This window comes from Perna viridis, chromosome 8 (assembly GCF_037379345.1).
Source record: "Perna viridis isolate PV_CMFRI_1.1 ecotype Kerala chromosome 8, ASM3737934v1, whole genome shotgun sequence".
NCBI lineage: Eukaryota > Metazoa > Mollusca > Bivalvia > Mytilida > Mytilidae > Perna > Perna viridis.
The window spans coordinates 43380634-43407896 of NC_142452.1; the positions used below are offsets into that span (position 1 = coordinate 43380634).

Sequence of the window (27263 nt, forward strand, 5' to 3'; positions counted from 1 at the left end):
GTTTGAAATGTAAAAGGCTCTAAAGATTAGAAATATTACTAATATGATTGAAATACAAACAGCTATCTTGTGTTTAGGATTCCTGTGTTTTATTAGAGGGGCAGCTGTGAAAAATGATGAACTTAGAACAATGAAAATCTCTATGCCATTAGTTGAAACGAGTTATGTAAGTACATGCACATTTATGTTTCTATTAAGGAACTTTATGCAATATCTGGTGATATTTTGTAGTAACATTTCTTGATTTATGAGCAACCCACAATTTAAATGTGTATGACAAAAAGGAGCTCAGAAAATAAAACTACTGAAGAAATTGAGATAACGATGATGATAATTTAATGATATTTTATCCTAAATTCCTTTTTTGTAAATTAATATAAATAAATGAATTTCAATCATGTAAAATCTTTCAAATGCGTTCTCTAGTTGGGAAACAGAAAATGAAGGACGGAATGCAAGGAATGACGGGTAAAAATGAGAGCTTTTAGAAAAGCTCATATCAGAGATCAGGTGAATTTAAAGTGGTATTTAGATTATTAGTGTTATAAAGAAAACCGTTTGCGAAAGCATTTTCTTTTCGTCAAAGTATTTTGATCATACTTTTTTTTATGTAGCAGACCTTTTAAACGTATCAGACCAACCAACTTTACATTTATTTCTTGTTCAGAGACACATATTGACTACATAGTCTTAGTTTTTTCATTCTGGTATCGCAAATTTGAGATAAAATGTATATAGATTGTACATGAAGTTATCGTTCTTGATTTGGTTTGTTTTGGTTGATTTAGTAGAACCTTTAAGTATAATTTTCTCAAAAGTACATATGTAAAAAAAGAAAAGACCATTGTCACATAAAGACATAGCATTTGAAGACCAAAAAAGCATAGCTTGTTCCGTGGGTTTTTCAATACCCTGAATCACCTTACCATATACAGTGTCTGAATTTTATATGGACTGGTACTTAAGTATTTACATTGTTATTTTTCAGTCCGACCAATACATTTGTTATGCACATCCATTAGAAATCGAAGAGGATTATGTTCGTACGTAGCAATATCATATTTGTTTTTTTTGTGAATTTTTGGGCAATATCAAATAAAGGACAAATTATAGTACAATATTTTGTGTCCGGTGTTTTATTTTGCATGCATAACAGGAAGCATGCTTGGACCACTCTTGTAAATCGTTCCGAATTTAAATACTACTAAATTCAGATGATAACTTAAAGTTATCTGTTTGACCGAACAAAACCCAAAACAAACAAATTTTATATTATTTTTCCAGTTAGTTCAATGACAGTAGCCGATAGATCGGTAGTTCATCATGTTGCAACTGGAGTTTGTAATGCACCAGCATCAACAGAAACGACTTGGTAAATGTTTTCGTAAATATTATAATAACAATTCAGTAAACGCAGTCTCCTCCGCAAACCAAATAACCGCTTCCAGATTTACTACGTATATCCTGTTTACAAGGCATTGGATATGAAGTTTGTTAATTGTAGTCATTAATAGAATTCCTCTCGTAGTGTGAATATTTTAGATCCTCACGATAAGTGTCATTATTAGCTATCAAATTATAACTGTAAGTTCAAGGACAAAATGTGGAATAACATTTATCAAAGACATAATATTGAATTCAATTTAAAAAGCAATGTATCTTTTTGTGTGCAAATACTGATAAAAATGATAAATATCTAGTTCTACAGGATAAAAAGTTAAGAGAAGCATCAAAAAACAAGATTTTGCATTATGATACAGCATTTCGATTTCCCGGGTGTATACACTAAAATGCTGACCAGTCTTCAAATTTCAGTACGTTCTACATCGGATATTCCGGAAGGGAAACTGTAACTAAAACGAAACTTACAAACCCGAATGAAAATTTATAGGAGTGATCCAAACCTCTTAGAATAGATATATGCTAAAACTTAAGGGGTAAACATTATATATATATTGTTCTGTGATGTAATTTTAGGGACTGCACAAAAACCCAAGGTCAAATATGTAATGGTGATGCTGTCAATTTTGGAGGTTGGGATGAATTTTCCAAAAAGAATGGTATATTTGAGTTTCCAAAAGGTAAAAAAAACATACATATTATTTGAATAAAAAGGACATGGATAATTTTACCAAATTAATGAATATAATGCAATATATATGTAACACATTTTGTTGAACTAGCTAGCATACAAATAATAAGTGATACGGATGTTGAAGGTATCATATCTTTTATTTATAAGAAAAATGATGTCTTTTAAATGAACCTTTTCATCTAATTTACTGAAAGAACTTTTCTTTTGTGTAGACGTGTCTTTGAGAGTCGGACAGAAAACAAATCTAAGATACTTTATGATAGAAATTCACTACATGGACCCTGTCAAAAGTAAGTTTAAGAAGACATACACTTACTCCAATCTTACTAAAAATCAAATGATTGGATGAATCAAAAGGCCCTGACAGTATAAACAGTTACAGTTGCTTGCTTTCAGCAAGAAACTCCATCTTTCAAAATTTATTTTCGTTCATCTTTCTAAATTTTTTTTTATCGCATTAAGTAAATGCAATTCATACCATATTGAAAGTTAACTTGAAGCTCAGTTTGTGACATATAATGTTCTTAATTTATTTCAACAATGATGATACAGTTCCTACTGTACATCAGCTCGACTTGTCTTACGAAGATATAAAAAGTAAACAGAAGTAATAACTGATTTTGTTTTGTTCGTGTTTTTAGATCCCAATGTTACGGCTACAGAGATAACTCTTAAATTTGCAAAATCAAGGTAAGTCCGAACTATTTTTTTCTCATGACCGATTGATATTGCGTAACGTCGACTATTTAGATATATCGATGCGCGAGGAAGGTCTGATTGATTTAAATACGTAGTACGAGATTTTAAACCCTCCTGTTATAAGAAACCCGAAACAACCGAACAAAAAATATTTATGAATTAAGCTAACTATTAAAGATTCTTAGCCTATTGCAAAGAGTTTTACTCAATAATATTCCTGGAAAGTTTGTAAATGAAATCAATATAGTAACTAAGTTGAGCGCTGTGTTTGTAATAATGCAATCTACTTCTCACATTACAGAACAAAATATAACTACCAAACATACTCGCTTTTGAGCAATGGGTTCATCCCTGCCAACACTGAAAAAGGTCAGTAAAATATTTGGTTACATAGCCATCTAGCAGCATTTTGATATCTGTACGACGGTTATCTGGTTTACGCGTCGTCGTATTTCATCGACGTCCTTGTGTCCATACGCCATACAATAATTCATAAACATTTTAAAAAGTGGACAATTTGTTTTTAATGTGAACATATCATCGGGAAATGAAACTCACTTAAGTTTACCCGTAGTTGTCCGATTCTCAAATCTGAGGTATGATACTATAAAAGCTAAACAAAGTGATCAGTGATCTCAATTGACTTGTGGACAACCAGACCATTTTTGAACTACAAAAAAAAAAGGATAAAAGCCACCAACTTAGCAATATTTGTTTTAATACTTAAAATGCTGCAAATCATCTTTTAGGATATTTCTCCGACATTGCATGTAAATGGACCAGACCTACAGCATATGCCTTCAGATATTTTCTTCATACACATCACTATGGTATGCTTTCTATAACATGTTTTAAACACACGATTGAAAAATTATTGGATAAAGCAAAGAAATAAAAAAAAATTAATATTTCTGAAAAGGGGGGGGGGGCAAAACATTCAGTTTTCGTTGCAAAGTCTAATCCCGAATTAGATTTCAAGGATATGAAAGTTTCTATTCAAATCCAAGTACACGTATCGCATATGTTGTCTTCTTATGTTACATTTACAATTAAGTAGCTGTCTTTGTTAGAATCATGTAAGATCTAAAAAATGTGTTACACCCCTTGAAGGCTATTTTTATAATTAAGTTGTTTTATGGGTCTATATTATAAAATATGTAATTACTCATTCCTATCTTCCTACTGTTAGGGGATAATCAGCATTGAAAATCCTATAGATTCTATTGTATTTGAGTGTCATTTACAGATTTTTCTCCCTTATTTTGAAGTCTACAGTGCATTCTGTATAATTTTTATCTCCTAAGAACATGGGTTATATGAAAAACTGAATGTTAATTTCTTAGAATATTATTGAATATGTAGATAATATATTTCAGTGTGATATCTTAATCAAAATCATTAAGTAGCACTCATGCTAAGAATCATGCAAACAAAATATCAGAAATAAAGATATGTAGGTTTTTCAGTCATAAATAACAATTTACATGGTTCTTAGCTGGAGTGCTATTTAAATACATTTTTGTTTCCACTCTGATATACCTTGTATATGACAGCTGCTGCTATAAGATATAAATTACACCGTGAAGACGTTGGTTAATTCATTCCAATCATAGTTGCCCACTGACCTCTCAGCAATATTTGCATTAAATAAACTTGCCATCATATGCAAACTGGTTTAATATTAATAATCGTTTGTACCAGGAACTTAACACATTTATTTGTTTATTTTTTCATATATTTTAGGAGTATTGGCAGAGGGTTTTTTGATAAGAAACAATAGTTGGAGATTAATTGGAAGCCAATTGTCACTATCTAAAACCAAGGTAACATAATTATTTATCATAAAAATAACCCTTAAAATCGGTGTGTTCTCTGAGCTTAATCCTTGACGGCAATATGTCGAAATAAAAATTCTATATATTTAATCTATTTGTTTTACATGTATATTTCATTCAGTTAGGTGATGGGGGTTGAACAATGGTATTTATTTCGCACCTAACGCTACATTTATTCACAGTTTCGTCTACCTGAATCACCCAATTATGGTTTCTTCTGATTAAATTCAGTATATTAACTTATGTAATAATTGAAATTACATAAGTTGCATTTTTAATACTTGTGTACGTATTTTTGTCGCATTATCGCTTCAATCCTGCTTTTCTCTCTTACCAATCCCCATTCAACTAAATATATCGTTTTAGGACCTTTACGACGTAGCCGGTGGTCCACTGGAAATAAGGCAAGGCGACATCATTGTATGTATTACATGTACTGTCTTGAACTGAGATTGGCCGGTTGAGCTTATTGACTTCAAAATCAATCTTTAGATGAAATAATATGTACAGATTATACATAGATCTTCTTTGATGAATCACGTTGTGTATACGTAATCAAATTCTAAATTTTATGTCTATCGTCGTGAATTCGTGGAACATATGAAGTTATTACATCTGGACTATGAAAATCAATTTGCTCACCGTGTCACAGTTATTCTCTACATTTCGGCTACCCGGATGTGACGTTTGATGAGCAACTTGACGAGTGTTTCTATGTTCTTTGTTGTATGTGTCTATATTCTGTTGGTAGTCGTTGGACCGAAATTATGTTCTTTGTTGTATATGTCAATATTCTGTTACTAGTCGTTGTACCTGAATTATGTTCGTTGTTGTATATGTCAATATTCTGTTGGTAGTCGTTGTATCTGAATTATGTTCTTTGTTGTATATGTCAATATTCTGTTGGTAGTCGCTGTACCTGAATTATGTTCTTTGTTGTATATGTCTATATTCTGTTGGTAGTCGTTGTACCTGAATTATGTTATTTGTTGTATATGTCTATATTCTGTTAGTAGTCGTTGTACCTGAACTATGTTCTTTGTTGTATATGTCTATGTTCTGTTGGTGGTCGTTGTTCCTGAATTATGTTCGTTGTTGTATATGTCAATATTCTGTGGATAGTCATGATCTCGGGATTACCTTCTTCGTTGAATGTGTCTTTTTTAGTCATTATCCCTGAATTAGGTTCCTTGTTTTTTTTTTTCTCATTAGATATAATTTACATTACATTGGATCAAAAAATTTAGTCGGATAAAATATACACTGTGCCATCTATATCGTAGGACCTGCCTGCTCTGACATGGACAGTATCTTGAATCTATATTTTTAGCCTTTAGCTTTTAATATCAGGAAAATAAATACGATGATCGTAAGGAAGATTTTCAAAAATGAATTTACAGAAACATTTATCGTGTTGAACATTTTATATGTATCAGTAGGCAAAGAAATCAAGGGAACCAAGATTGTAGTGGAAATCAAAATAATGTAATGCAGGGACAATGACCAGACATGGAAAACACACACAGCAAGGAAAATAAAATAAACAAAATAATTCATATAAAGTAACAAAAGTAAAAATGTGCAACTCGGACTCCACTAAAAGGTGGGAGCATGGACCAGGTGCAACGGTAGGGGAAAGCGTCTTCTATTTTTCTAGTAACACCCGCCGAGTTGCTAATAAAAAAGTCAAGTCCTGGGTAGGCGAAAGAGGAAAGGAAAACTGAGACTTCTGTAGTGATGACTTTAACCTTGCAGCAACATAACTTCGTTCCACAAGCCTAAATGTAAATAGACTTGCAAGATATAATAATAAAAGTCTGCGTTGTAACTGCAAGTTCTGACATAACGTATGAGTTGTGATATGAAAATTCCATAAGCAGGTGCTGAAGGGATGTTGCCACAGATGAAAGGAAAGTTGACAATACAGAATTAAAAGTCATCGCGTTTTTCGTCTAGTTTGGTCATTAGTGATCCTCTACCATCGATCTCAGAGTGTATAATATGAGGGTGGTTCAGTATTTTATCATTTGTTTTCAATTTTTAATTTTAGATAAGAGATGTGTTGAGAGTTTTATTATCATTTCAAACAATATTTTTAGGCTGCAAGATGTTTATACATAAACAAAGGAAGCAATCCAGTGAACTTTGGAATGAGCGAAGGCGAGGAGATGTGTAATTTTCAGATGGATATTGGATATGATCCGGAGCACGAAGAGTATTATAAACGTCCACCAGCTTGCCAAACCGAATCACCAACTTTTAATTTCTGTGAGCACATAGAAACATCCGGACTTTGTTCAAAATAATGTCTTTTTTCGTTAAGTTTTTTAGGTATATGTTCTTTATTTTTGTAATAAAGTTTATTATATTTTTTTTTAGATATTTCATTTGTTATTTGGCTTCTATCTTACGGCTCTTGAATGGTTTTATAAAATGAACATTTAACAAAAGTTAATTAAATATTCCCAATTTAAAACTTCATTCTGAATTAAAACAAAAAAATCCATTTCATTTGTCATTATGCATGATAAGAATTTTGACAAAAACATTTAAAGCCTACCTCTTTAAAAATTCTAAATTTCTCGTAAAATTTTACCTCCTTTTTCGTGGGGAGTTGTAGTATGACATTATAAAGAACAGTTCCGTCATAACACACTAGTCACACCAGTAATCAGACCAGACGCAACAAAACACGAACAATAATAAATAATAATATTAATAAAAATTAACAATGATAAAATCAAAGCAGTACAATATAGGTCTCCAACAATACGTCACCCACCCTTCGAAACAAAAAAGCACATAGGACAGCATGCATCGAAAACAAACCAAATAAAACTCAGACCTTTATACAAAGAAGCACATAATTTTGTTTTTCATGGAGATCATACAAAATAAAATTGCTCATGTTCATTGTCAGTTCTCCTATGTTGGAAGGTCTTCTTAATTAAATTGTTGATTAACGATTCCAAACGCAACACTAAAATCGACAAACATGAATGGAGAAAAAGAGTAGCAGCATGCATTCGATTATATTAATCAAGAGTAAATTTGTTTGATCTATCAAAAACATTCATAAGTTTCAGGCTTTGTAAGAATCAGGCAGTACGTGAAATACGGTATAACAAAACATGCTATATTGGATGTTTCATTTTGACTCTATTCACCATCAGAATCAAGGAAAAGAAAAAAATTCCATATCACTTTCGTAATTTAAATTATAACTTCACTGAAGTGCACCGAAAATGAACATTTCAAGGGTAGATAATTTTGTCAAAAACCTCATTATTCTAATATTCCCATGCACAATTCTGTGCAAATCCAATGATGCAGGGTTCAAATAATGTTTTTTTCAAATAAGAACGGAAGCACCCTTGTTTGAAATTATATTGTCAGATCGATGAGTTTTTGACATGTATATTTCTAACTTTCCCAATTTTGCCTGAATCTTACAAAAACTTACACTTAATTTTTTTTAGAGTAAATAAATTAGAGACAACAGTAATTCAGAGTCACTGTCAGGGGACTCCACGTTTGTTTACTTTTTATCAAACGTTAATTCATAGTGGTTGGAATCAGCATCAATATTTTAATTAAACTCAATTAAGTTGTCAAGTGTAATTTTTCTGAAGCATTTTACGATCAATAAATTGCTCTTTAAAAAGCTATTAAAACACGTTCCGATTAAGCACAATGGTCAAATGGAAATATAATTATGTTTTTCATGTGCAACGAAATGAAATGTTATATATTTTGCGCTTTATTAGTAAATTTAATGGTATATGCCGGATCGACAACGAATGGTAAGACACTTACATTCTTTGTATACTTATTTGCATCGATACATTCTATACTTTATACAGATATCCTGGTTATGAAAAACAAAGGTGCATAATAAGATGGTTATTTCTAGAGAATATCTATATTACTTGATGACATTTGTGTTTATCAGTTTATTAAAAGTAAGATTAATAAAAATTATTAGAGGTAAAACTAATACAAAAACAAAGCTGTAAAGGGAAACAAAAAACAAGTGTATAGAATATTTTTCATTAAAAAGTATGGAAGTTTATGACTTTATGAGAATCTTTTGCCAGTTCGAGGATTGGCTTTGAATATAGTGAAATGAAGTATCATTTATTTGATAGGTGGCCAAATCTGTGTCTGCTATATTAAATTGTTTATGTATCAGACAGGAGGTGATTCATGGATGTCAAAATGCCAACAAATTCTCTTTTATTTCTTGTTCAGAAACCGTTATAGATCACATAACCAGTCTTTGTTTTTCATTTGGGTGTTGCACTTTTGAGATAAAATGTATATAGATTGTACATGAAATGAACACTTTGCAAGAGTTATCGTTCTTGATTTTGTTCGATTTGGTTGATTTTAGTGAGAGATAAGTATATGATTTTCTTAAAAGTGCAGATATGAATATGGAAAGTACAACTGTTTCATAAAAATATAGCATATGTGGATTGAAAGAGCATTGTTAGATTGGTGGGTTTTTCTTCATCATGAATCACTTTAACAGGGACAGTGTCTGAATTTTATATGGACTGGTACTTCATAAAACACAACATTAAGGTGCCTTGTATTAAACTCTAACGGAAGTTGTGTATAAACATTATAATAATTGACAATAATATCACATATAACGTATGTTTCCAAACCCTGGAACGTGTGCGGAAAATTCGTCCTTTTGGCAAAACATGTGATAACTATGATAAAATAAAAACCCCTCGTCAGTCGAACCATCAAAACCCTCGATCAAGCCTTGTAATTATATGAATATGTCGAAGTTGTTATGACATTGGATTTGAGAAAACAACAATGATATTCGTTTTGTAGCTCATGCCACTTTATATATTAACTGAAACATATGGAAACCATATTCCAACCCAATTGATGTGTTAATCATATGTGGTATTACATTTGATTCTAATATGCAGAACCAATGGCTGTCTAACATGTTAACTTTTTTGAATATTGAAACAGATTCTACTGTAAATAATGACACAGCTAACACAACACAGCCAAACAATTGTGGACACACAATGGATGATACATTTCCCGTACAGAACAGGAGCCTTTATGATGTTGTTACAAAATGTAAGTTGTGTGAGACAGGTTTAATGCAGCAGGTGTTCTACTGGCAAAAGACAGTGTTTTTAAGAGATAGTGGTACCTTGATTGATAACTTACTCAATAATAAAGATTGTGTATTAGTGGCTTATAGATCGTTTTTATGTGTCAAGGAGCGCATCAAGGGAAGAGAAGTGTGTATGTGTGTGTGTGTTGGGGGGGAGGGGTTTAAATGGTCGTAACTCCCTTTTCTAGGACATATTTCTTTTACAGTTCATGTAAGCGGGAAAGTATATTGGTTTACTTTAATTCATATCATATATCGATTAAAAGGTCGAATTGCATTACACGATTAATATACAGATTTTTTTCTTGACTGTAAGTATCAGAATAAATCAAAATGTAAGCTTTTAATAAAGTTGCAAACAATAGAATAAATATCATCAACTTAAATTATAGCAAAAAAAGTTATCTCTAAATTTATCTTTATTTCGATAGAGCGAGGTCGTTAATTAAAGTGAGTGTTTGTCTCAATCAGGTGTACATACATATTTGTTTCATTTCTTTATAGTATGTTCTTCATAGTATGGTGTATCCAACTGCACCATGAAAACTGATTTATTCAACGGGTCATAGTTTTCCTTTCCTCGTTTGTCTACCCCGGACTTGACTTTTTATGAGCAACTCGGCGGATGTTTCTAGAAAAGCAGAGGACGCTTACCCTCATTTGCGTTTGTTACTTTGTATGTGTGATTTTAGTTACTTTATGTTCTTTGTTGTGTATGTCTGTTTTCCTTGTCTGGTGTTTGTCCCTGGATTACATTCTTTTGATTACCGCAATAACCTTGGTTCCCTTGATTACTCTTTTGAACATCATCAATTTGTGATATGTGACACGAGTTATAAGTGGACAGATTAACGTGTCTAGAAAAGCATGCGACTTGTTTCACATTTTATGTAAAATATAGTTCAAGTTGGTATATATAAAATTGTTATCGGTATAACTATGATATTTTCAATTATTTTTATGAACATTTAATTTTGCAAATTGAAAAATATATATATACTTGTGCTCCTATACACCGTTAGTGCGTAACGTCATTTTCATTAAAAAATTCTGAAGATTCACTTTGGCATGCATAAGTTCAATATTTTCCAATTGTTGAATCTCCGTATACAGACATTGATTGACAATTAGTTGTAGTCAAGAAGAATATTTTGAAGACTACAAAACAAACATGAGAAAAGAGCGATTGATTGCATCTCTTATAACAGATTACTGTGTAAATAAAGGCAATGAATTATGAATGAATTATTATATAACTTAATCAATTAATCATGTTTTTTTAGTATCTATCAATACAATGCAAGTGATAAAATAATAGGAAAATATAGGTGCAGTCGTGTTTCTAAAAACCATTATTTTAATTAATGTTGCAATGTCAATACTTATCATACTATTTTAATTGCAGAACCGAATCAATATTTTAAGTAGTAGTCTTTGTTAGAATCATGCAAATTTTGTAAAATGTGATAAACTTGAAAAATGGCTACATATTTTCATTTAATCATAGGTCAATATGATGAAATGTATAATTATTCATCCCAACCTGACTGCTGTAAGGAGATAATCCAAATTGAAAATCCAATAGTTTCTATCTATTGTATTTTAGTGTCATTTATAGAGTTATCTCTCTAAATTTTGACTTTTACAGTACATTTCATATAATTTTTATTATCCAAGAGCACAGGTTATATAAATAAATCACATGTTCATTTCTGTTTACTATAATATTTTAAACAAAATATCAAAAATAAAAATATGTAGGCTTTCCAACCATGAATCACATTTTGCATGAGTCTTAGCAGGAGTGCTACGTAATTGGTTGTTCGGCAACATAAACAGTCCAAGAAGACAGTTGTTGTGTAAACGATGTCTTGTCAATATCTATAAATATATAAAATAGATCCATATTTTGTTACATGTTGGGAACGTCACATATAAAAATACTTACTCACAATAGCGTCTTTCGAATAAACAAAAATTTGTTTTTTGGATTAATAAAGGTTCATAATGGTATTTCTACATATTCGAACCCCAATACATGTTTTCATAGATGCTGTAAAATGTTACAATTAGATCCTTTGAAGTAAGATTAAAAACACATAAATGTAAAAATTAGGCAAAATGGGAAAATTCAGAAATTTGTATGTCAGAAACCCACCAATCTGACAATATAATTTCACTTAAAGATGCCTTCTCTTTTTAAAAGACCACTATTTGTTCTCTACCTCACTGGATTTGCTCAGATATTTTTCAAAAAATGAGTTTTTCACAGTCATCTGCCCTTGAAATATTCAATTTAGAGCATTGCGATGAAATTATTATTTAAGTTTATAATGATATGGACAATCTTGTTTTTTTTCTGGATTTAGATGGTGCAAAAAGTCAAATTAAACTTTCAAAATAGTATGTTTTTCAATCAACAATTGAAGATGTTTTCATTGCTTTAAGGCTAAAAACCACCAATTCCACTTTCCATAGGCTTCTATGCTAATTTCACAATATTCAATGGCTTCTCTGGACTTTACCTTAACTTTAACCTGCAGAGGACTATATATCAGCATGATTCTACATATGTCAGCTCACAATCCTCAGAATGGCATGTGGGGTTAGCAGACTTGCAGTGCAGTACTGGTCACCAGAAGTGAAGGGTCTATAAATAGCATGGGAAATCCCAGTGTTTTCACAAGATAGGGGTATATTTAAAAATCATTATGGAGATTAGGCCTCACATCACAAGAAGCAAAATGCACCTATAAAATGTACAGAAATGTTTTTCCTTTCAGAAACTGTTTAATTTTTTTAAATAAGATGAGAACTTTTTTCACAGCACTATGAGGAGCAGGGGTAATTTCTGCGTAGGACTATTTTTGCGTACGTTCCAAATGCTCATTGGTTGAATTGGTGGTCTGTAACCTAAATACATCCAACCCAAATAGAAAACATTCCAGGCACCAACATAATGGTTAAGATAAGGTGACGAAGACAGATTTGAAAATTTGCAAATAATCACCATTCTTCATCTGCATTAGGATTATACTAAATATGTATATTTTATATATGTTGGAAAATCATATGATTTTTCTCTAAAAATTTAACAAAACCTAGTTAGATTCAATAAAAGTATTCCTAAAAAGAAAACGAAAAATCCATGTTTAAGTAGACTTCCGTTGAAATAAAAACATATCATACTGAATTATTTCCCACTTCTACTTAATAGTGAGGAATTAGAAACATGGGTGTTATGCTTTAAGGACTTAGCGAGAAAGGAAATGGTGAATATGTCAAAGAGACAACAACCCCACCGGGATGAAAAATTTAAGGAGTATTTTAGAATATTTTAATGTTACATAATTTCTATAGGACCGGCATTATACCAGCACAGATTAATGTTCAAGATTATTGAACTAAAGTGAGACCAATTTCATCTTTAGTTATCATATTAGTAACACCAAAGTCAACGATAAGATCTTTTTGGAAATTCGATATTCATGTTAATTGCTTGAATTCAAATGTATCGTTAATATTGAACATAAGGCTTGATATAATCTTCAAAACTGAAAGCTGGACAAAAATGAGTTTTGTTTTAAAATTATATACATGATTAAATTTCAATAATAATAGCTTAAACATATCGGAGTCAGTTACATATGTAATAGATTGGTCATCCATATTGCGACCGAATTGACAAATTTTCCATTTGTTTGTTAATCAGAAAACAGCTTCAAGCACTAGTGGTTTTGTCCTTGAACAATAAAAACACACAGTGTAAACGAGAGGTCATGATCAGGCTTGCTAGCCAAGGGAAAAATAAAATAAAGATAACTATTCTTTTTCCCTAATACTTTGATTGGTAACCTAACATTGCTTCTTTTATACAACATAAATTATGTATGACAACGTTTTAAAATTAGGCATGTGTTTCGTGTTCCATCCTTTTTGAAGATATGTTACAAACACATACATCCTTTAAACAATTCCTTTTGTGTTTTTGTTAAATGAGACAATTTCCGACTTGACATAGAGTGAAAACAACCCAAATTCCGCCATTGTAATATTACATTTACGTCATCTTCAGTAAAAATAAGGTTACTATAATTGCGAACTATTCGCACCATCGTCATAAACGATACTTATTCTTTTAAAATGTAATTTGAAAATATTGTACCACCGTTTAAAAATGTCTTTTATCTTAGTGATTTTGAATATGTAGTAATGATTGAGGTGATTAGCGCTGCAAAAATACAAAATAAAGAACAGACAATACTGTTGGAAATTAGCAGGTAAAAGACTGGTGTTTTGTGTTTAACAAAACATTAAAAACTCGTTAACTGAACATTGGTAAGATGATCCAATTTTGTCACTTAAAGTCCGTATAACAAATGGCAGTATCAGGGTAAAAACCAGTAAGTTGGCAACCACTGCAATGATCCAGACTTGTTGCAGTCTGTCAAAATGAAAGTTGGGTTAAACCTGGTTTTGCCCCTGCTCATTTTCGGTTCATTATTTCCGGTATATTTCAACACAAATGGGCAGCTTAAAATTTCGACATCAGACAAAATCAATGTAAATCAGTAGCCAAAACAGTACATAAGATATGAACAATAAAGAAGACTGTCATTGGCAGGCAGCTTTTGTTTCTCTACTCATTTTATATTTTTTTGCACATGTGTGTATTAATTTGTTTTTATTCAATTATTTTATTTAAATTTTATTTAATTCTTGAATATATTTGACTAAGAGTGATCAAAGAGACCAAAATTCGAGTAGAAATCAAAAGAACATAATCAAAGGATCAATACAACACAGGGAATACTGACACACAAATCAAAGGATCAATACAACACAGGGAAAACTGACACACACACATCAAAGGATCAATACAACACAGGGAAAACTGACACACACAACAAAGGATCAATACAACACAGGGAAAACTGACACACACATCAAAGGATCAATACAACACGGGGAAAACTGACACACACATCAAAGGATCAATACAACACAGGGAAAACTGACACACACACATCAAATGACATGAAATAGCCACAGTTACACAAAGAAACAACAGACAATGAGGACTCAACTAAATACTGGGAGCATTGGACTTGTTTTACCGGTCGGGTAAGCGTTCTCTGCTTTTCTAGGGAGAGTAACAAGCATGTGAACTGTTTATGAAATACATGTTCACTAAACTATCTTTTCTTCTTTTTAGTGGAGTGTATTCTTCAATCATACTGCAAGACACACATCATCAATATTGTCATAAATTATCATCATCATCATAAGGTCAAGATTATAGAAGTAAAACGAGAGGTCAATTCCATGATGATAACCTTTACAGATGCGTTATATCCGGTAGCAATACCACTTTATTTTATGAACTGTACAGAATACTACTCCTCGTATCAAATACGTGCTATAAACCAAGATATTGTGAACGAGAGCATGATTTTCTCTTTGTTGGAATACTCAAAGTGGAACGAAATCGCTGTACTTCACGATATGGAGTCTGGTGAGTAGGAAGATTAAAATATTAAAACATTGATTAGAAAAAATCAGCTTGTAGACAACATAGCCCAAAATATGAACATGATTTATATATTTCTATGTCTTCGTCTTTTTGCTGTCAATTTTAAAAGCAATGTATTCTTTATTTACACAAATCAGCAAAACTATTTCAAGGACAACTGTCAACATTTAAAAAAAAATGCATTCTTTTATCATTACAGTATCCATAGTGACAGAAGTTGCAGCAAAACTAGCCAAACAAGATGTATATACTACGCTTTATAACATCGATATGTACAACAAGGAAGAACTTAAATCAGTATTGACAAATTTGAATACCGATCTAGTGGGCGGAGCACTTAATATTTCCCTCATATGTGACAACGATTCAATACTTACCATTCTAAAAATGGTAAGTAAAAAGGTTTTGAATATGAAAGAGAAATCGGTATGAATTAAATATATATGCTGTAAAAGTATGAAAGATGTCTCAAGTTTTGATGCGTGTTGCATTTATAGGCGTCGTCGTCGTGTTCACGTGTATGTTATTTAGGATAATAAGGTGACTTGTTGAAGTCGAAGTATTCCTTTAGAATTAGTTAGAAAATAGGTCAATCTGTGACAGAGGTAGGACATTATATCTCAAAGCAAAATATTGAATTAAACATTTAGCAACCCATGGCATTCAATGGTAAATGATTGGATATATAATCAATGAATAAAATCATAATGTTGTCTTGGCGCCACAAACAGTTGTTTTATCTGTATAATGTAACACAATAACACACACATTGTTTTGAGATTATAAGAACAATCATTCTTGATTTAGTTATTTTCGAGGTAGATGAATGTATTATTAACTGAATACAGTACAGACTACAGTTACGTACAAATATGTCTAACATCGAATGTCCGATTTGTTGTACTACATCTTGAATTACCACTTATATTGGCAGTGACTAAATTGTGTATGGAACGGTACTCAAAACATCTTAGACTTTTTTACTTTTTACACATATTTCATGTCAATATGGGATAAAAAAACCCGACTGATTATCGGAAGAGAAATTTCCTTTATGTGGGATTTAACTCAAATAATTATTCTTTATCTTAAAAACCCAATTGTTTGATCCATGCTCATTTGTACTATTACTGCACTATATATATAAACGTCTCAGAATGTGACGACACTGTTCGCTACACTGCTCCATCGGATCAAATTAATACAAGGGAAGATAAAGTAAACGCATAGAAATGTCTGAAAAATTCTAAACGATGTTAGAGCTGTTCAATTTGCGTTGCAAATGTTTGGTCGTTCCCTCCGCGGGACTCGAACTCGTACCGCTGTGACATCTATGGCAACACCGCCTGCAAAACTTCCAGCGCCCTAGACCACTCGGCCAGCTAGGCTATATAGAGCAAATTTGACAGTTCTAACATCGTTGGGAATATTTTTATTGTAAAAAAGTATTTTTATACTTATAAGATGACCTCTTTCATAATGATATTGATTTTTTAAAAGGCACACGATTTTCATAACAAGTATGTTCATGGACAGATGAGAATTCAACATATTTCTAAATGGATCATATTCAGCTACTCTGATTTTGAACCTAAAGAATTGAACTTGATTAATCTGGACAACATTGTGTTCGTCAATTTGAAAGCAGGTTCTATAAATACAGTTGATGTAAGTTTGTTGTAAGAGCAAAGGGTAATGTAGGTATTTGATAAAGCATTATGCATTTTAATTAAGGTTTTAGAGGAATTATTGTAATTGCACCATTGCAAAAACAGAATGCTGAGGTAATAAACACTTAAATTACATCTAACTAATTGTATTTCACTGTATTGTTACGAACAACGACAGTTATTAGGCAGTCGCATTATTGATACTGTAAGTGATTGCAACCAGTTATTTTGGTTTTTAATTTGACCTCAAAATGAGTAAAGCTTTACTTCGGCTAGACTTTACCAATTCTACCTATAATTCTTAAATAATACAATTGAAAAAAAAAACCATATTAATTGATAGCTTGTAAACAACACATAAAAGTATACCTGGTAGAATACAGAAATGGTTGTAGATTTTAATTGAATATGTCGAGAAAGTAAGGTTCAAATATTTGTCTTTGATTGCATTTCAGGTTAAACCTTGTAATAAAAATAAAACAAAGTGGTTTTCTGTGAGCACATTAATGTGGAGACCAGGAGCTACAAGAGAGTTCTCTAAAATTGGAAATGTTTCTATGTATGGTGATATATCTATTACAAGCAAGATGTACCCAAACGCTGACTACGGTTTTAATAGTAGAATGCTTAAAGTGACAACGATAGAGGTAATATGTAAGCTCTAGACAAAACAGTTGGAAAAAAAAAGAAAACACGTTTACAAAATATAAAACGAACATTCACACACACAGCAAATTAAGAATATATGGCCGACCTAGGCTGCACGAAAAAGCGGATTCAAATGTGGTAAAGCAGCTGACAGACATGAGCGCCTGTTTGACGCATATCAGGCGAATTAAAAAAACGAAAACTTCCACAATCTTCCAAATGCTTTACATCAGTATTTGAACATTAAGTTAAAACTGACTTCAGAAACCAAAAAATAACATGCAAATAGTATGAGTGTCTGTCCAAAAACTGCATTAGAAATGTTTTTTTCAGTGGGGTGGTATGACAATCATTAAGGACGAAGGAAATTTTACTGGATTGTGTTTCGATGTATTAAACGAAATAGCAAGAAGACTTAATTTTACGTATGTATTGACACCGGAAGTAAGGAAGTTTGATTTTGCTGATTCAATTCTGGAAGATAAGATCCGGGAAATCCGCCGAAAATGTTCTGACTTGTGGGTATCAATTGTCAGGGACTGCCGATATTATGTTCGTTTCTGTTTTCAATTATAAACATTTGATCGGAAATTGTAAGTGTAAAGGTCTGTAAGAATCAGGCAAAGTGAGAAAATTCAGAAAAATGCAAGTAGAAACCCACCTATCTGACGATAAAATATCACTCAAGGATGCTTTTACTATTTGAAAAGACCATTATTTGGTCTCTGCATCATTGGATTTGCTCAGAAATGTTTCAATAGAATCTTACAAGAAATGAGGTTTTTGACAGTATTTTCTGCCCTTGAAATGTTCATTTTCAATGCATTTCAATGAAATTTCAATGGTCCAACATAATATGGAAATCTTTGTTTGTTTCCATTGATTCTGACAGTGCAAATAGTCAAGTTACGCTAACATAATGGTGTTTTTATACAATGTTTCATCTAATGCCTGATTCTTACAGGGTTACAAGTTTTGATTTGACGGAACCATAAAACCACTGAAATTTGTGATTTTAACAAACTTATTTATCAAAAGCCTTTCTTTGGGGCTTGTTCCTTAAATTTAACATATTGATATATGAATGATAGACGCATTAGATTTGAAAATAATAAATTTCACATTCTTGAGCAGCTTCTCCTGCATATGGAGTTCACATTTAACCATTTAAGTTATGTCAATGTTAGTATCTGTTTACTTTAGAGACTGACTCATAATAATAATAATAATAATAATAATAATAATAATAATAATGATAAAATAAAATAAAATAAAATAAAATAAAATAAAATAAAATAAAATAAAAAAAAAAAAAAACCAATATATAGTTGGGGGATTTCCATAATGTCTACGAATTGATGTTCTGTAGTTGTATGTTTTTGCTTCATCTTGAACTTGAAGCATCTTCCCTAAAAGTTTGTGTTATATACCGGTAAAAATAGACCGTAATATAAGCGGAAAGTTTACCGCGCTACAATACCTAGTTTAGCCCACTTTTCATTGTGAAATCTTGTACCAAGTCAGGACCATTGCGGTGAATTTAAGCGTTCCGATTTTAACCCTTATATTGACAAGGGACTTTCCTTTTGACTATTTCCTAGATTTTATCAGTTTGGTAAATTTGTTATTATCTTTCAATGACTTTTAACAAAAGATGAATATGACAATGATAAAAAGAAGACTAGTGTATTTCCTGAAGTGAGAAACTCACCATTATAACCATTTTTTACCTAATTATAAGATTTTATCTTGTTTATGAAATATACACATATTTTTCTCTATTTTCAAAATTTCTTCAGGACAGGACGACACTGTCGATGTACTATTGCACGGTGCAATAGTCTCCTTGAGGAGTATATTGCACTGACCCCATAATGACTTTTATCTTAGCCTTTTGAATTGTTGAACTTATTTTAAGCGCTTTATTGAATTGGAATTTACACACAAAAAACTCGTGTGTAAAAACGTAAATGTGACGTTGGCCTCGTGCAATAGAACACTTGATCATTCTCAGTACATCAGGACAAATATTCTGGTCTATTGCATACAACCCATTTAATAACTTTATAATATAAAATAAAGCTTAAACACGAAAACAACGTTTGTTACAGATACGAAGTCATTATACCGGATGATGGAGCATTTGGGGCTGAGTTACCGAATGGTTCTTGGACAGGTATGGTCGGATTGATTCAAAGAGAGGTATGTCTATCTAATGTGCTTAAAATTTATTTTGAATGTAGCAAACTTATAAAACAAATCTGATTAATCTTACTGGATAAGTGCACGTGTTCTTTATGGCTCCGCATGCATCAGCAGCCATGCACCGTGCTTATAGTTGTATGATACATTTTAAATAAAATCGACCTATCAATAAAGACCACCTGTCTCATATGAACATGATTTAGTTTAGGTCTCTATTAAAAAATTAGGAAATATCCCAATATTTTTCCTTCTTTATATTGTTTCAAAGAACAAACGTCTGTTAAGGAAGGAGATGAAAAAATAAATGATAAATTTTGATTTCTCTTTCTAAAAGTCGATATAATACTCCACGTCTCGTTACGACTGAAAGAAAGAGGGCATGATTTAATGAATTTGGTACTGAATACGAAAAAAACCTCGCATCCACTACCACTCATATGGAATTACATTCATCCCAGTGCAGGTCCGGGTGTCAAAAGTATAGGTCTGCAGCAGCGCTAAGCTTGTCATAAAAGGTGACTAAATAGTGCTCAGAAACCTAGCCAGGGGCTAGGCGCTCTGCCCACAGAGCAACTGGGTTGTGTGCCCCAGGTGGTTGAATGGGGTACCCCTGGCGTGTTCCATGCTGGAGTTGTCAGGCTATAATACGGAAAACCTTACCGCAAACCGTAGTGGTGCACCGTGTTGGGAAAGATGCCACGTTCCTCGCACGTTAAAGAACCCTGCTGTGGTATTCAATAGGAGGAATCTTTACTCAGTTTTGTTCGTATATTTCTGGACGGCATAAATAACACTCGATTTTCTTTCAATTCATCGGTCGTTTTTTACATTAGGGTTATACAAAACCATATAATATATCATAACATACGGGCTTTAAAGTTTCGTAGCATCGATCTACAATTAAAACAAAATTAGGTCATTAATACATACATCAATGCGTACAAGACAAATGCTAGCTTATTTGGTAGGAATATATTAATAAACATCCGGTTAAGATTTTTTTAAGAATCATTTAACCATTCATTTTATATGGCTGTGGTCTATCACCGCCCGTCTGTCTGTCCGTCGCACAATTTGATTTTTTAAATATTTTTGCACACTCCGATAAATCTGACTAAATGACTAAAACGACCCTATTTCGGACAATAAATGCTCGTTTTTTGGAGGTATTTGGTTCATATATGTGCACAAAATGACATCATGATGAAGTTTATTCACTGTTCGATTTCAGGCGGTAGACCTAGGGTAAGGAAAACACAACTCTTACTAATCATTGGAACGTTTGTTTTCTACATTTTACATCAATCTCATCTAAGCATCAAAGTTACTTGGACTGATTTCATTCTGTTTCAAATGAAAGCTTGATAGGCTTTGGTGAAATTAAATACGATACCAACATATCATTGATTTCAGGAGTTATGTCCATTACCCTAGGTCTACCTCCTTCAACAGGTTTAACTGTATTTTTACTTTGTTGAACACAGTTAAAGTTATAAAGCCCTAATGTTATATTATTTCAAATGTAACGTAAAAGCTTAACAATTCATCTTAAAGATATTTCTCATTCCATTCTGTTCATGTGTCATTTGTACTTCCTGTAGATCGTTAGAATAACATGTATACATTACATTGTGATGAAGAGCTATGAAGTAATGTTCTTCTTTACTTGTGTGATCAATGCTTAGCATGGAGATGTTTTATCAAACAACGAATGGTTTGCTGTGATCAAACGCAAAGGTTGCGTCAGTGAAAAAATAAATATGACAATTATGAGCGTGGAAAACTGAGGAAACATCCACGTTCTGATAATTTGACTTCTACAAACTTGATGAAATAATTGTAATCTTTTTATACATCTATCACAATAAGAATAGTCCCCTTTTTAATTAATGATTGCCTTGTGGTTTCATTTCTTCGATAACAAATAATTTAAAAAAAAAAGGAATTTAATACCATATATTTTTTGCGCTATTGTACGTATCCTTCATTTGCATTAACAGCAAGTGGATTTAGTGGCTTCATCCCTGACAATCAACCCACAGAGGGAACGAGTTTTAGACTTTACCTATCCACTAGTATTCGATCACATGACAGTAGTGTTTGCCAAACCAGGTGTACACAAGTGGCGTACATTGATCGATCCATTCCAAACCTTAGTAATTGGGCTGATCGGCATATCTTTATTAGTTGTTTCACTCATTTTCTGTGCTATTGAGAGATGGAATCCGGAAAAAAGAGAGGAGTCGAGTTCTCCGCCACCTAATTTTTCTAGCTCCTTCTGGTATTTATATGGGGCACTTCTAGCACAAGGTAATGTTATTTAGCAAATCATGTGGTTAATATGTGAAATTTTAATTCCTATTTATTAGCAATACAAGAATCTACCTTATCAACTTTTGCTTCGGACACGATTTGGTTAGGGTAGAAAGAACCGTCCATTTTTTACATAACAGCAAACGACTCTAAATTGTTCGATTTAAATGTAAATACCAAGTAAATTACAAGCTACCTACATTAGTTTCTTTTTGTAAGTCATAGCCTTGTATCTAGTTGAACCTCTTAATATAGTTATTAAAGGGATAGTATAACGATATTTACTTTAATATAACATGGCACAGTTTAGTTATTTTTTCCCGCAAGTTTTTAAATAGAAAATGAGCGTTATTGCGTTACCGCATTAAACGTTTAGGAAGAAACACAATTTCTAACAATGATGTTTCTAGTAGTAACGCTTGGGTGAAACAAGAACTCAAGTTTAGTTAGATAAACCTTATATAACCTCCGAGTTGTAGTTGTTTTGTTTGATTTAAGTTTTATTCAATTATAATTAGTATTTCGTGTTTCCGCTGCTGTTATTTTACCTTTTTGCGTTCTTTTGTTTTGTTTCAATTTGTTTCGATTCATGTCGTCCTATGGCATCATTAATTCTAAAATTTCCCTTTATTCAGATTTCACTCACAATAATTACAGGTGGTGTAACATTGCCGACATCGTTAGCAGGAAGGACAATAATCAGCTCCTGGTGGATATTTTGTATAGTATCTATAGCAGTGTACAGTGGGAATCTTACGGCTGCTTTTACAGTCAATAAACAGAGACTTCCATTTACTAATTTGGAAGAAATGGTCAAACAAAAAGAATATAAATGGGGATTATTAGGCAATAGTGTTTATGAAACGGTGTTTAAGGTACCGGTTGAAATTTAATCTTTAAATCTTCTTATATAAATTTTCAAATTTGGTACATTTTCCTAATTGATATAAGTAATAAATACACATAAAAACATAATATGAGAGCCCAAGATTTGTCTCCACCAATATTTAATTTCCAAAATACCAATTGAAAATAACAAAACGAATATATGAATTCAAAAACGTTGAAAGAAATAATAAAAAAAACTGAAGCTATATCGTCTTTTATTAATAGGAATCAAACGTTGCTACGTATAAAGAAGTATGGAACGGGATAGTAAAATTCAATCAATCTGACCCAGGTGTATTATCTGAATCTGGTCTCGACCATCTCCACAAAGTTACCCTGGGAAAGTATGCGCTAATTATGGGCAAACAGTACATTGACTATGAGGCTGCAGATAATTGCAACTTAATTGTTTTAGACGAGAAAATTGCTCAAAATCAAGTTGCATTTGCCATGGGAAATCATTCGCCATTCATTAGGATAGTATCAGATGAGTATGTGTTTCTTAATTAAGAATTCATAAAATAGGACAGGCTTCCCTTTAAATAAATTGTCTTGAATATCACCAAAAATACGTCTTTGTAGAAAGTTTATTCATTTGAATGTTGATTATTGTACAATCCCTGAACCGTCAATGACACGGAAAGAAACAGTCACGAAATTAAAGTAATGTAAAATGGAATGTAATAGCATAGATTGAATATTGATGTAAAACAGACAGAAAATAACTTTGTTTATATAATGTCATGTTTTTTAGCTCAAATTGCGAAGAACTTGCAAAAGGTTTAATTTAAATAATGCAGCATTTTTTTTCAACTAGCCGCAAAATTGGGCAACCTTTATCAAATATTTAAGTATATCTTAAGGAAAAATGTTCATATATGGTTCGAATGTCTTTCAAGGTACAATCTAAGTCTTTTTCATGAACGTATAACTGGATAAACATGAGAAAATAAGTTTTCAGCAAAATTTTTTTTTTGTAAAATATTGGCTTCAGTGCACTATCGAGAGGACAAATTAAGACAATTTAACCATGTTTGACTCAGCGTGACTGCATGTTCATGAAAACAGTTATTGTGCATTGATTATTATTATTTAATTATTCTAAGTCGAAACCTTGCGCCAGCTTTTGCATTTTTTTAATAAATATTTAGGACAAATATAGGTAAAAACAATAATGTTTTTTTTTTTAAGATATTGCGAAATAAAGTAAGTTACTTTTTTGCATAAGTAAAAAATCGCAATAACTAGTGACTTATAATTTAACTTGGTATTACATATTTCAGAATTCTTTCTTTGCACGAGGTAGGACTGCTAGAGAAATGGAAGACAGAAAGATGGCCACAGAAGTCATGCGACAGTCAAGAATTTGAAACAAGAATGATAAGCGTAGAAGACATACAAAGTGCATTCTACATGATAGCAATTGGTATTGTGTTATCGACAATCGTACTCATATCAGAAAAAGTAATATGGAAGTTTAAATTGTCATGTAGAATGCGAAGTAGCCTTTCTTGATTATTTGTAGGGATTTCAAAAAAAAAAAAAGAATTAACTTACCGTTGGATAGGATAAATATAATGAGATACTTACAACACCAAAACAACAATATAATTTCTAATTTTGAAATTTTATATGATCTAATATGGATTATCTTCCTTTTAGCAAATATGTTATGGAGTATCTGAATTATATTGGTTTTGATATGATGAAAGCGGTATATTTCCCTTTTCATATTTGGGTTTTATTATGGTACGAGATGGTTTGATGTGAGTTTTATGTGAGATTTATGTCATTCTTACTTCAAAAATGGTGAAATATATTATTAATTACTATTATAAATTAAAATTTAACAAAATAAATGATCAAATATTTTCGTTAAAAACTAGAATTCATGGATATAAAATGACATATGGGGCATGTTCAAATAAATACAAGCTTGTGTTCAATTAAATTATCAAAGATTGTCTTATAAAGCTTTGTGTACTATTATCAGCTGAAGATATTAATCTGACAATGTGGTAAATGAAATTAATGAATTTGTCTTTGATGCCATCTTCCAAGGGAAGCCAATAACTATGAATTGAATATATGACGTTAGGTAATGAAAAGATACTTCTTTACACTTTGAACGATCGAAATTAAGAACTGATGTAGCTGTTCATCAAAGCTGTAACATGCTAACGATGGCCTTGATTTCTGTCTGGACAATATAAACTACTTCCAGACATGCTACATTGAGAGTGTTCAAATTATTGTTTCGTGGTCTTTTATGCAATGAATAGACGCTTTCAGACAGAAAATCGGAATAAACGATCTAATTTTGACAATTTATGATACTCTGAAACACAGAATGCATTAATAAAATCAATTTTAATGCTAACAAATGTACATGTTCAAAATGGAAATTCCACTTCATTGATATCATAAGAAAACTGTTCAATGACCCAAATTTTCTTTTTGAATAGAGTGAAAAGAAAACAAGATGAATGTTCATTATAAAAAATTACAGAAATTACAAATTTAATACCAGTTTTGAAATAGATTGCTAAATAGTGAAAAAAATACCATAAGAATCATATCAAATGTTCAAGTTCGGTGTCATTTCAGTATGAAATTTTAAAGTATGTTTATTCAAAGTAAATTTGAGGAAAAAACTGAGAAACCCTTACACATACACATTAGGTATAGTCCACTTTAGAATAATGTTCTCTGAATAATTACCTTAAAAACTATATTCATTTTATAGATAGCAGTGATTTAACGAATTTTACCTGTGAAAAAAAATCAATATTTCACACTGTTAAAAAGTTCTGTTATTTCACTCTCGTGCAAAGAACGCATTAAGATTTAACTCATGCGCGGAGGAAGTTCCACACACTGGTTAAATCTAGGCGTTTTCGGCACTAGTGTTCATATTTTGGTTATTCATTATCCTACAAAATATTCTCACGATGACATTTTCTTCATCATTTACCTTTATAATTTTCTATCTTATAGACAAATTTCCAGAAGTCTGTCACTCATTAAATTTCTGAAACATAAACTTCATGTTTACAGCAATGTTTTATTAGTCATGTTAAGCATTGTACTTGATGTCACCATAATGTAAATAAACGATTCATCAAAATGGCGACCTTCTGACTACCTGTAGTCAAGGAGTAATCAAGAGAACAAAGATTCTAGCGGAAATCAAAAGAATGTAAAATAATTTAATCCAGAGACAAAGACCAGATATGGAAAACAAACAAACGCTACAAAGAACATTAAGTATTTTAAGTAATACATACAAAGTATCAAAAGTAAATGAGTAACTTGGACTCTGCTAAAATCTGGGAGCATGGACCAGGTACATCGGTAGAATAGTTGTCCTCTGCTTTTCTAGAAACACCTGCCAATTGCTCGTACAATGTCAATTCTGGATTAGACAAAAGGGGAAAGCAAAACTATGACACGTTGAACAAATCAGTTTTTGATGGTGCAGAAGAATACGCCGTAACGATCCACGAGTCCATGATGACGACAATAAAAGTTCTGTAGTGATGACTTCAATCTTGTAGCAACATAACCCTGTTCCTGAAACCTAATTGTAAGGAATCTAGCGCGATACAAAACGTCTGCGTACCGCAAGCTCTGGCATAACGTATGAGTTGTGATATGAAAATTCCATACACAAGTGGAAAATACTTACACCATTTCAGCTTACGTTGAATTTGACATTATGCTGTAAAATTGCAAATCGCTTGTGTCGTCGCCAATGTTTGATTTGATAATCCACAGAGTCGATACTAGGGCGAGTGTCTTTATTTTCATTTGTCGTTTTATTACGGGGAAAGATAATACTATTGGATTACGATGGTTCAAAACAACAATGCGGGCATCTGGCATAAGGATAAACCCCTATACGAAGCATTTTGGCATTTCTGCGAGGGCCATTGCGAAGTGTTATTTTGCATATTGTTTGGTTTTCTATATGATAATAAATTCTAAAGTAAGCCTCACACCTTGACTTACACTACGAAATTGCTGGTAAAGACTATTGACCGAACTATATGACAAACGCGATGACTTTTCATTCCATATTGTCTAGTTTTCTTTCATCTATAACAACATCCCTTCAGCACCTGCGTTCGTAGTTTTCATTTAACAAATCATACGCTATGCCAGAGCTTGCTGCAACTATGCAGACTTTTTGTACAGCTCTAGACATTTTACAATTAGTTCTGGA

At 32.0% G+C, this 27263-nt stretch overlaps 2 protein-coding genes across 3 annotated transcripts; both read left to right on the forward strand.

Moving 5' to 3' along the window:
- Nucleotides 1–10: 10 nt before the first annotated feature.
- LOC148610642 (peptidyl-glycine alpha-amidating monooxygenase B-like) lies at nucleotides 11–7002 on the forward strand. The gene is made up of 11 exons (XM_088595879.1): nucleotides 11–166; nucleotides 989–1043; nucleotides 1285–1372; nucleotides 1978–2081; nucleotides 2308–2385; nucleotides 2737–2785; nucleotides 3096–3163; nucleotides 3544–3624; nucleotides 4538–4617; nucleotides 4996–5049; nucleotides 6729–7002. Exons 1-11 carry the CDS (start codon nucleotides 44–46, stop codon nucleotides 6933–6935), a joined length of 987 nt encoding a protein of 328 aa, XP_088452005.1. The 5' UTR covers nucleotides 11–43; the 3' UTR covers nucleotides 6936–7002.
- A 1260-nt stretch (nucleotides 7003–8262) lies between these two features.
- Nucleotides 8263–26143, forward strand: LOC148610643 (putative glutamate receptor). 2 transcript variants are annotated; one of them, XM_088595871.1, is made up of 12 exons: nucleotides 8263–8432; nucleotides 9628–9741; nucleotides 14997–15296; nucleotides 15514–15704; nucleotides 16815–16982; nucleotides 17440–17631; nucleotides 17966–18057; nucleotides 19744–19834; nucleotides 21838–22147; nucleotides 22808–23025; nucleotides 23264–23529; nucleotides 24322–26143. In XM_088595871.1, the coding sequence occupies exons 1-12, from the start codon at nucleotides 8345–8347 to the stop codon at nucleotides 24551–24553; spliced, it is 2262 nt and encodes a 753-aa protein (XP_088451997.1). In that variant the 5' UTR covers nucleotides 8263–8344; the 3' UTR covers nucleotides 24554–26143. The 2 variants fall into 2 exon arrangements, with proteins under 2 accessions (XP_088451997.1, XP_088451998.1); XM_088595872.1 differs by lacking the exon at nucleotides 9628–9741.
- Nucleotides 26144–27263: the final 1120 nt, after the last annotated feature.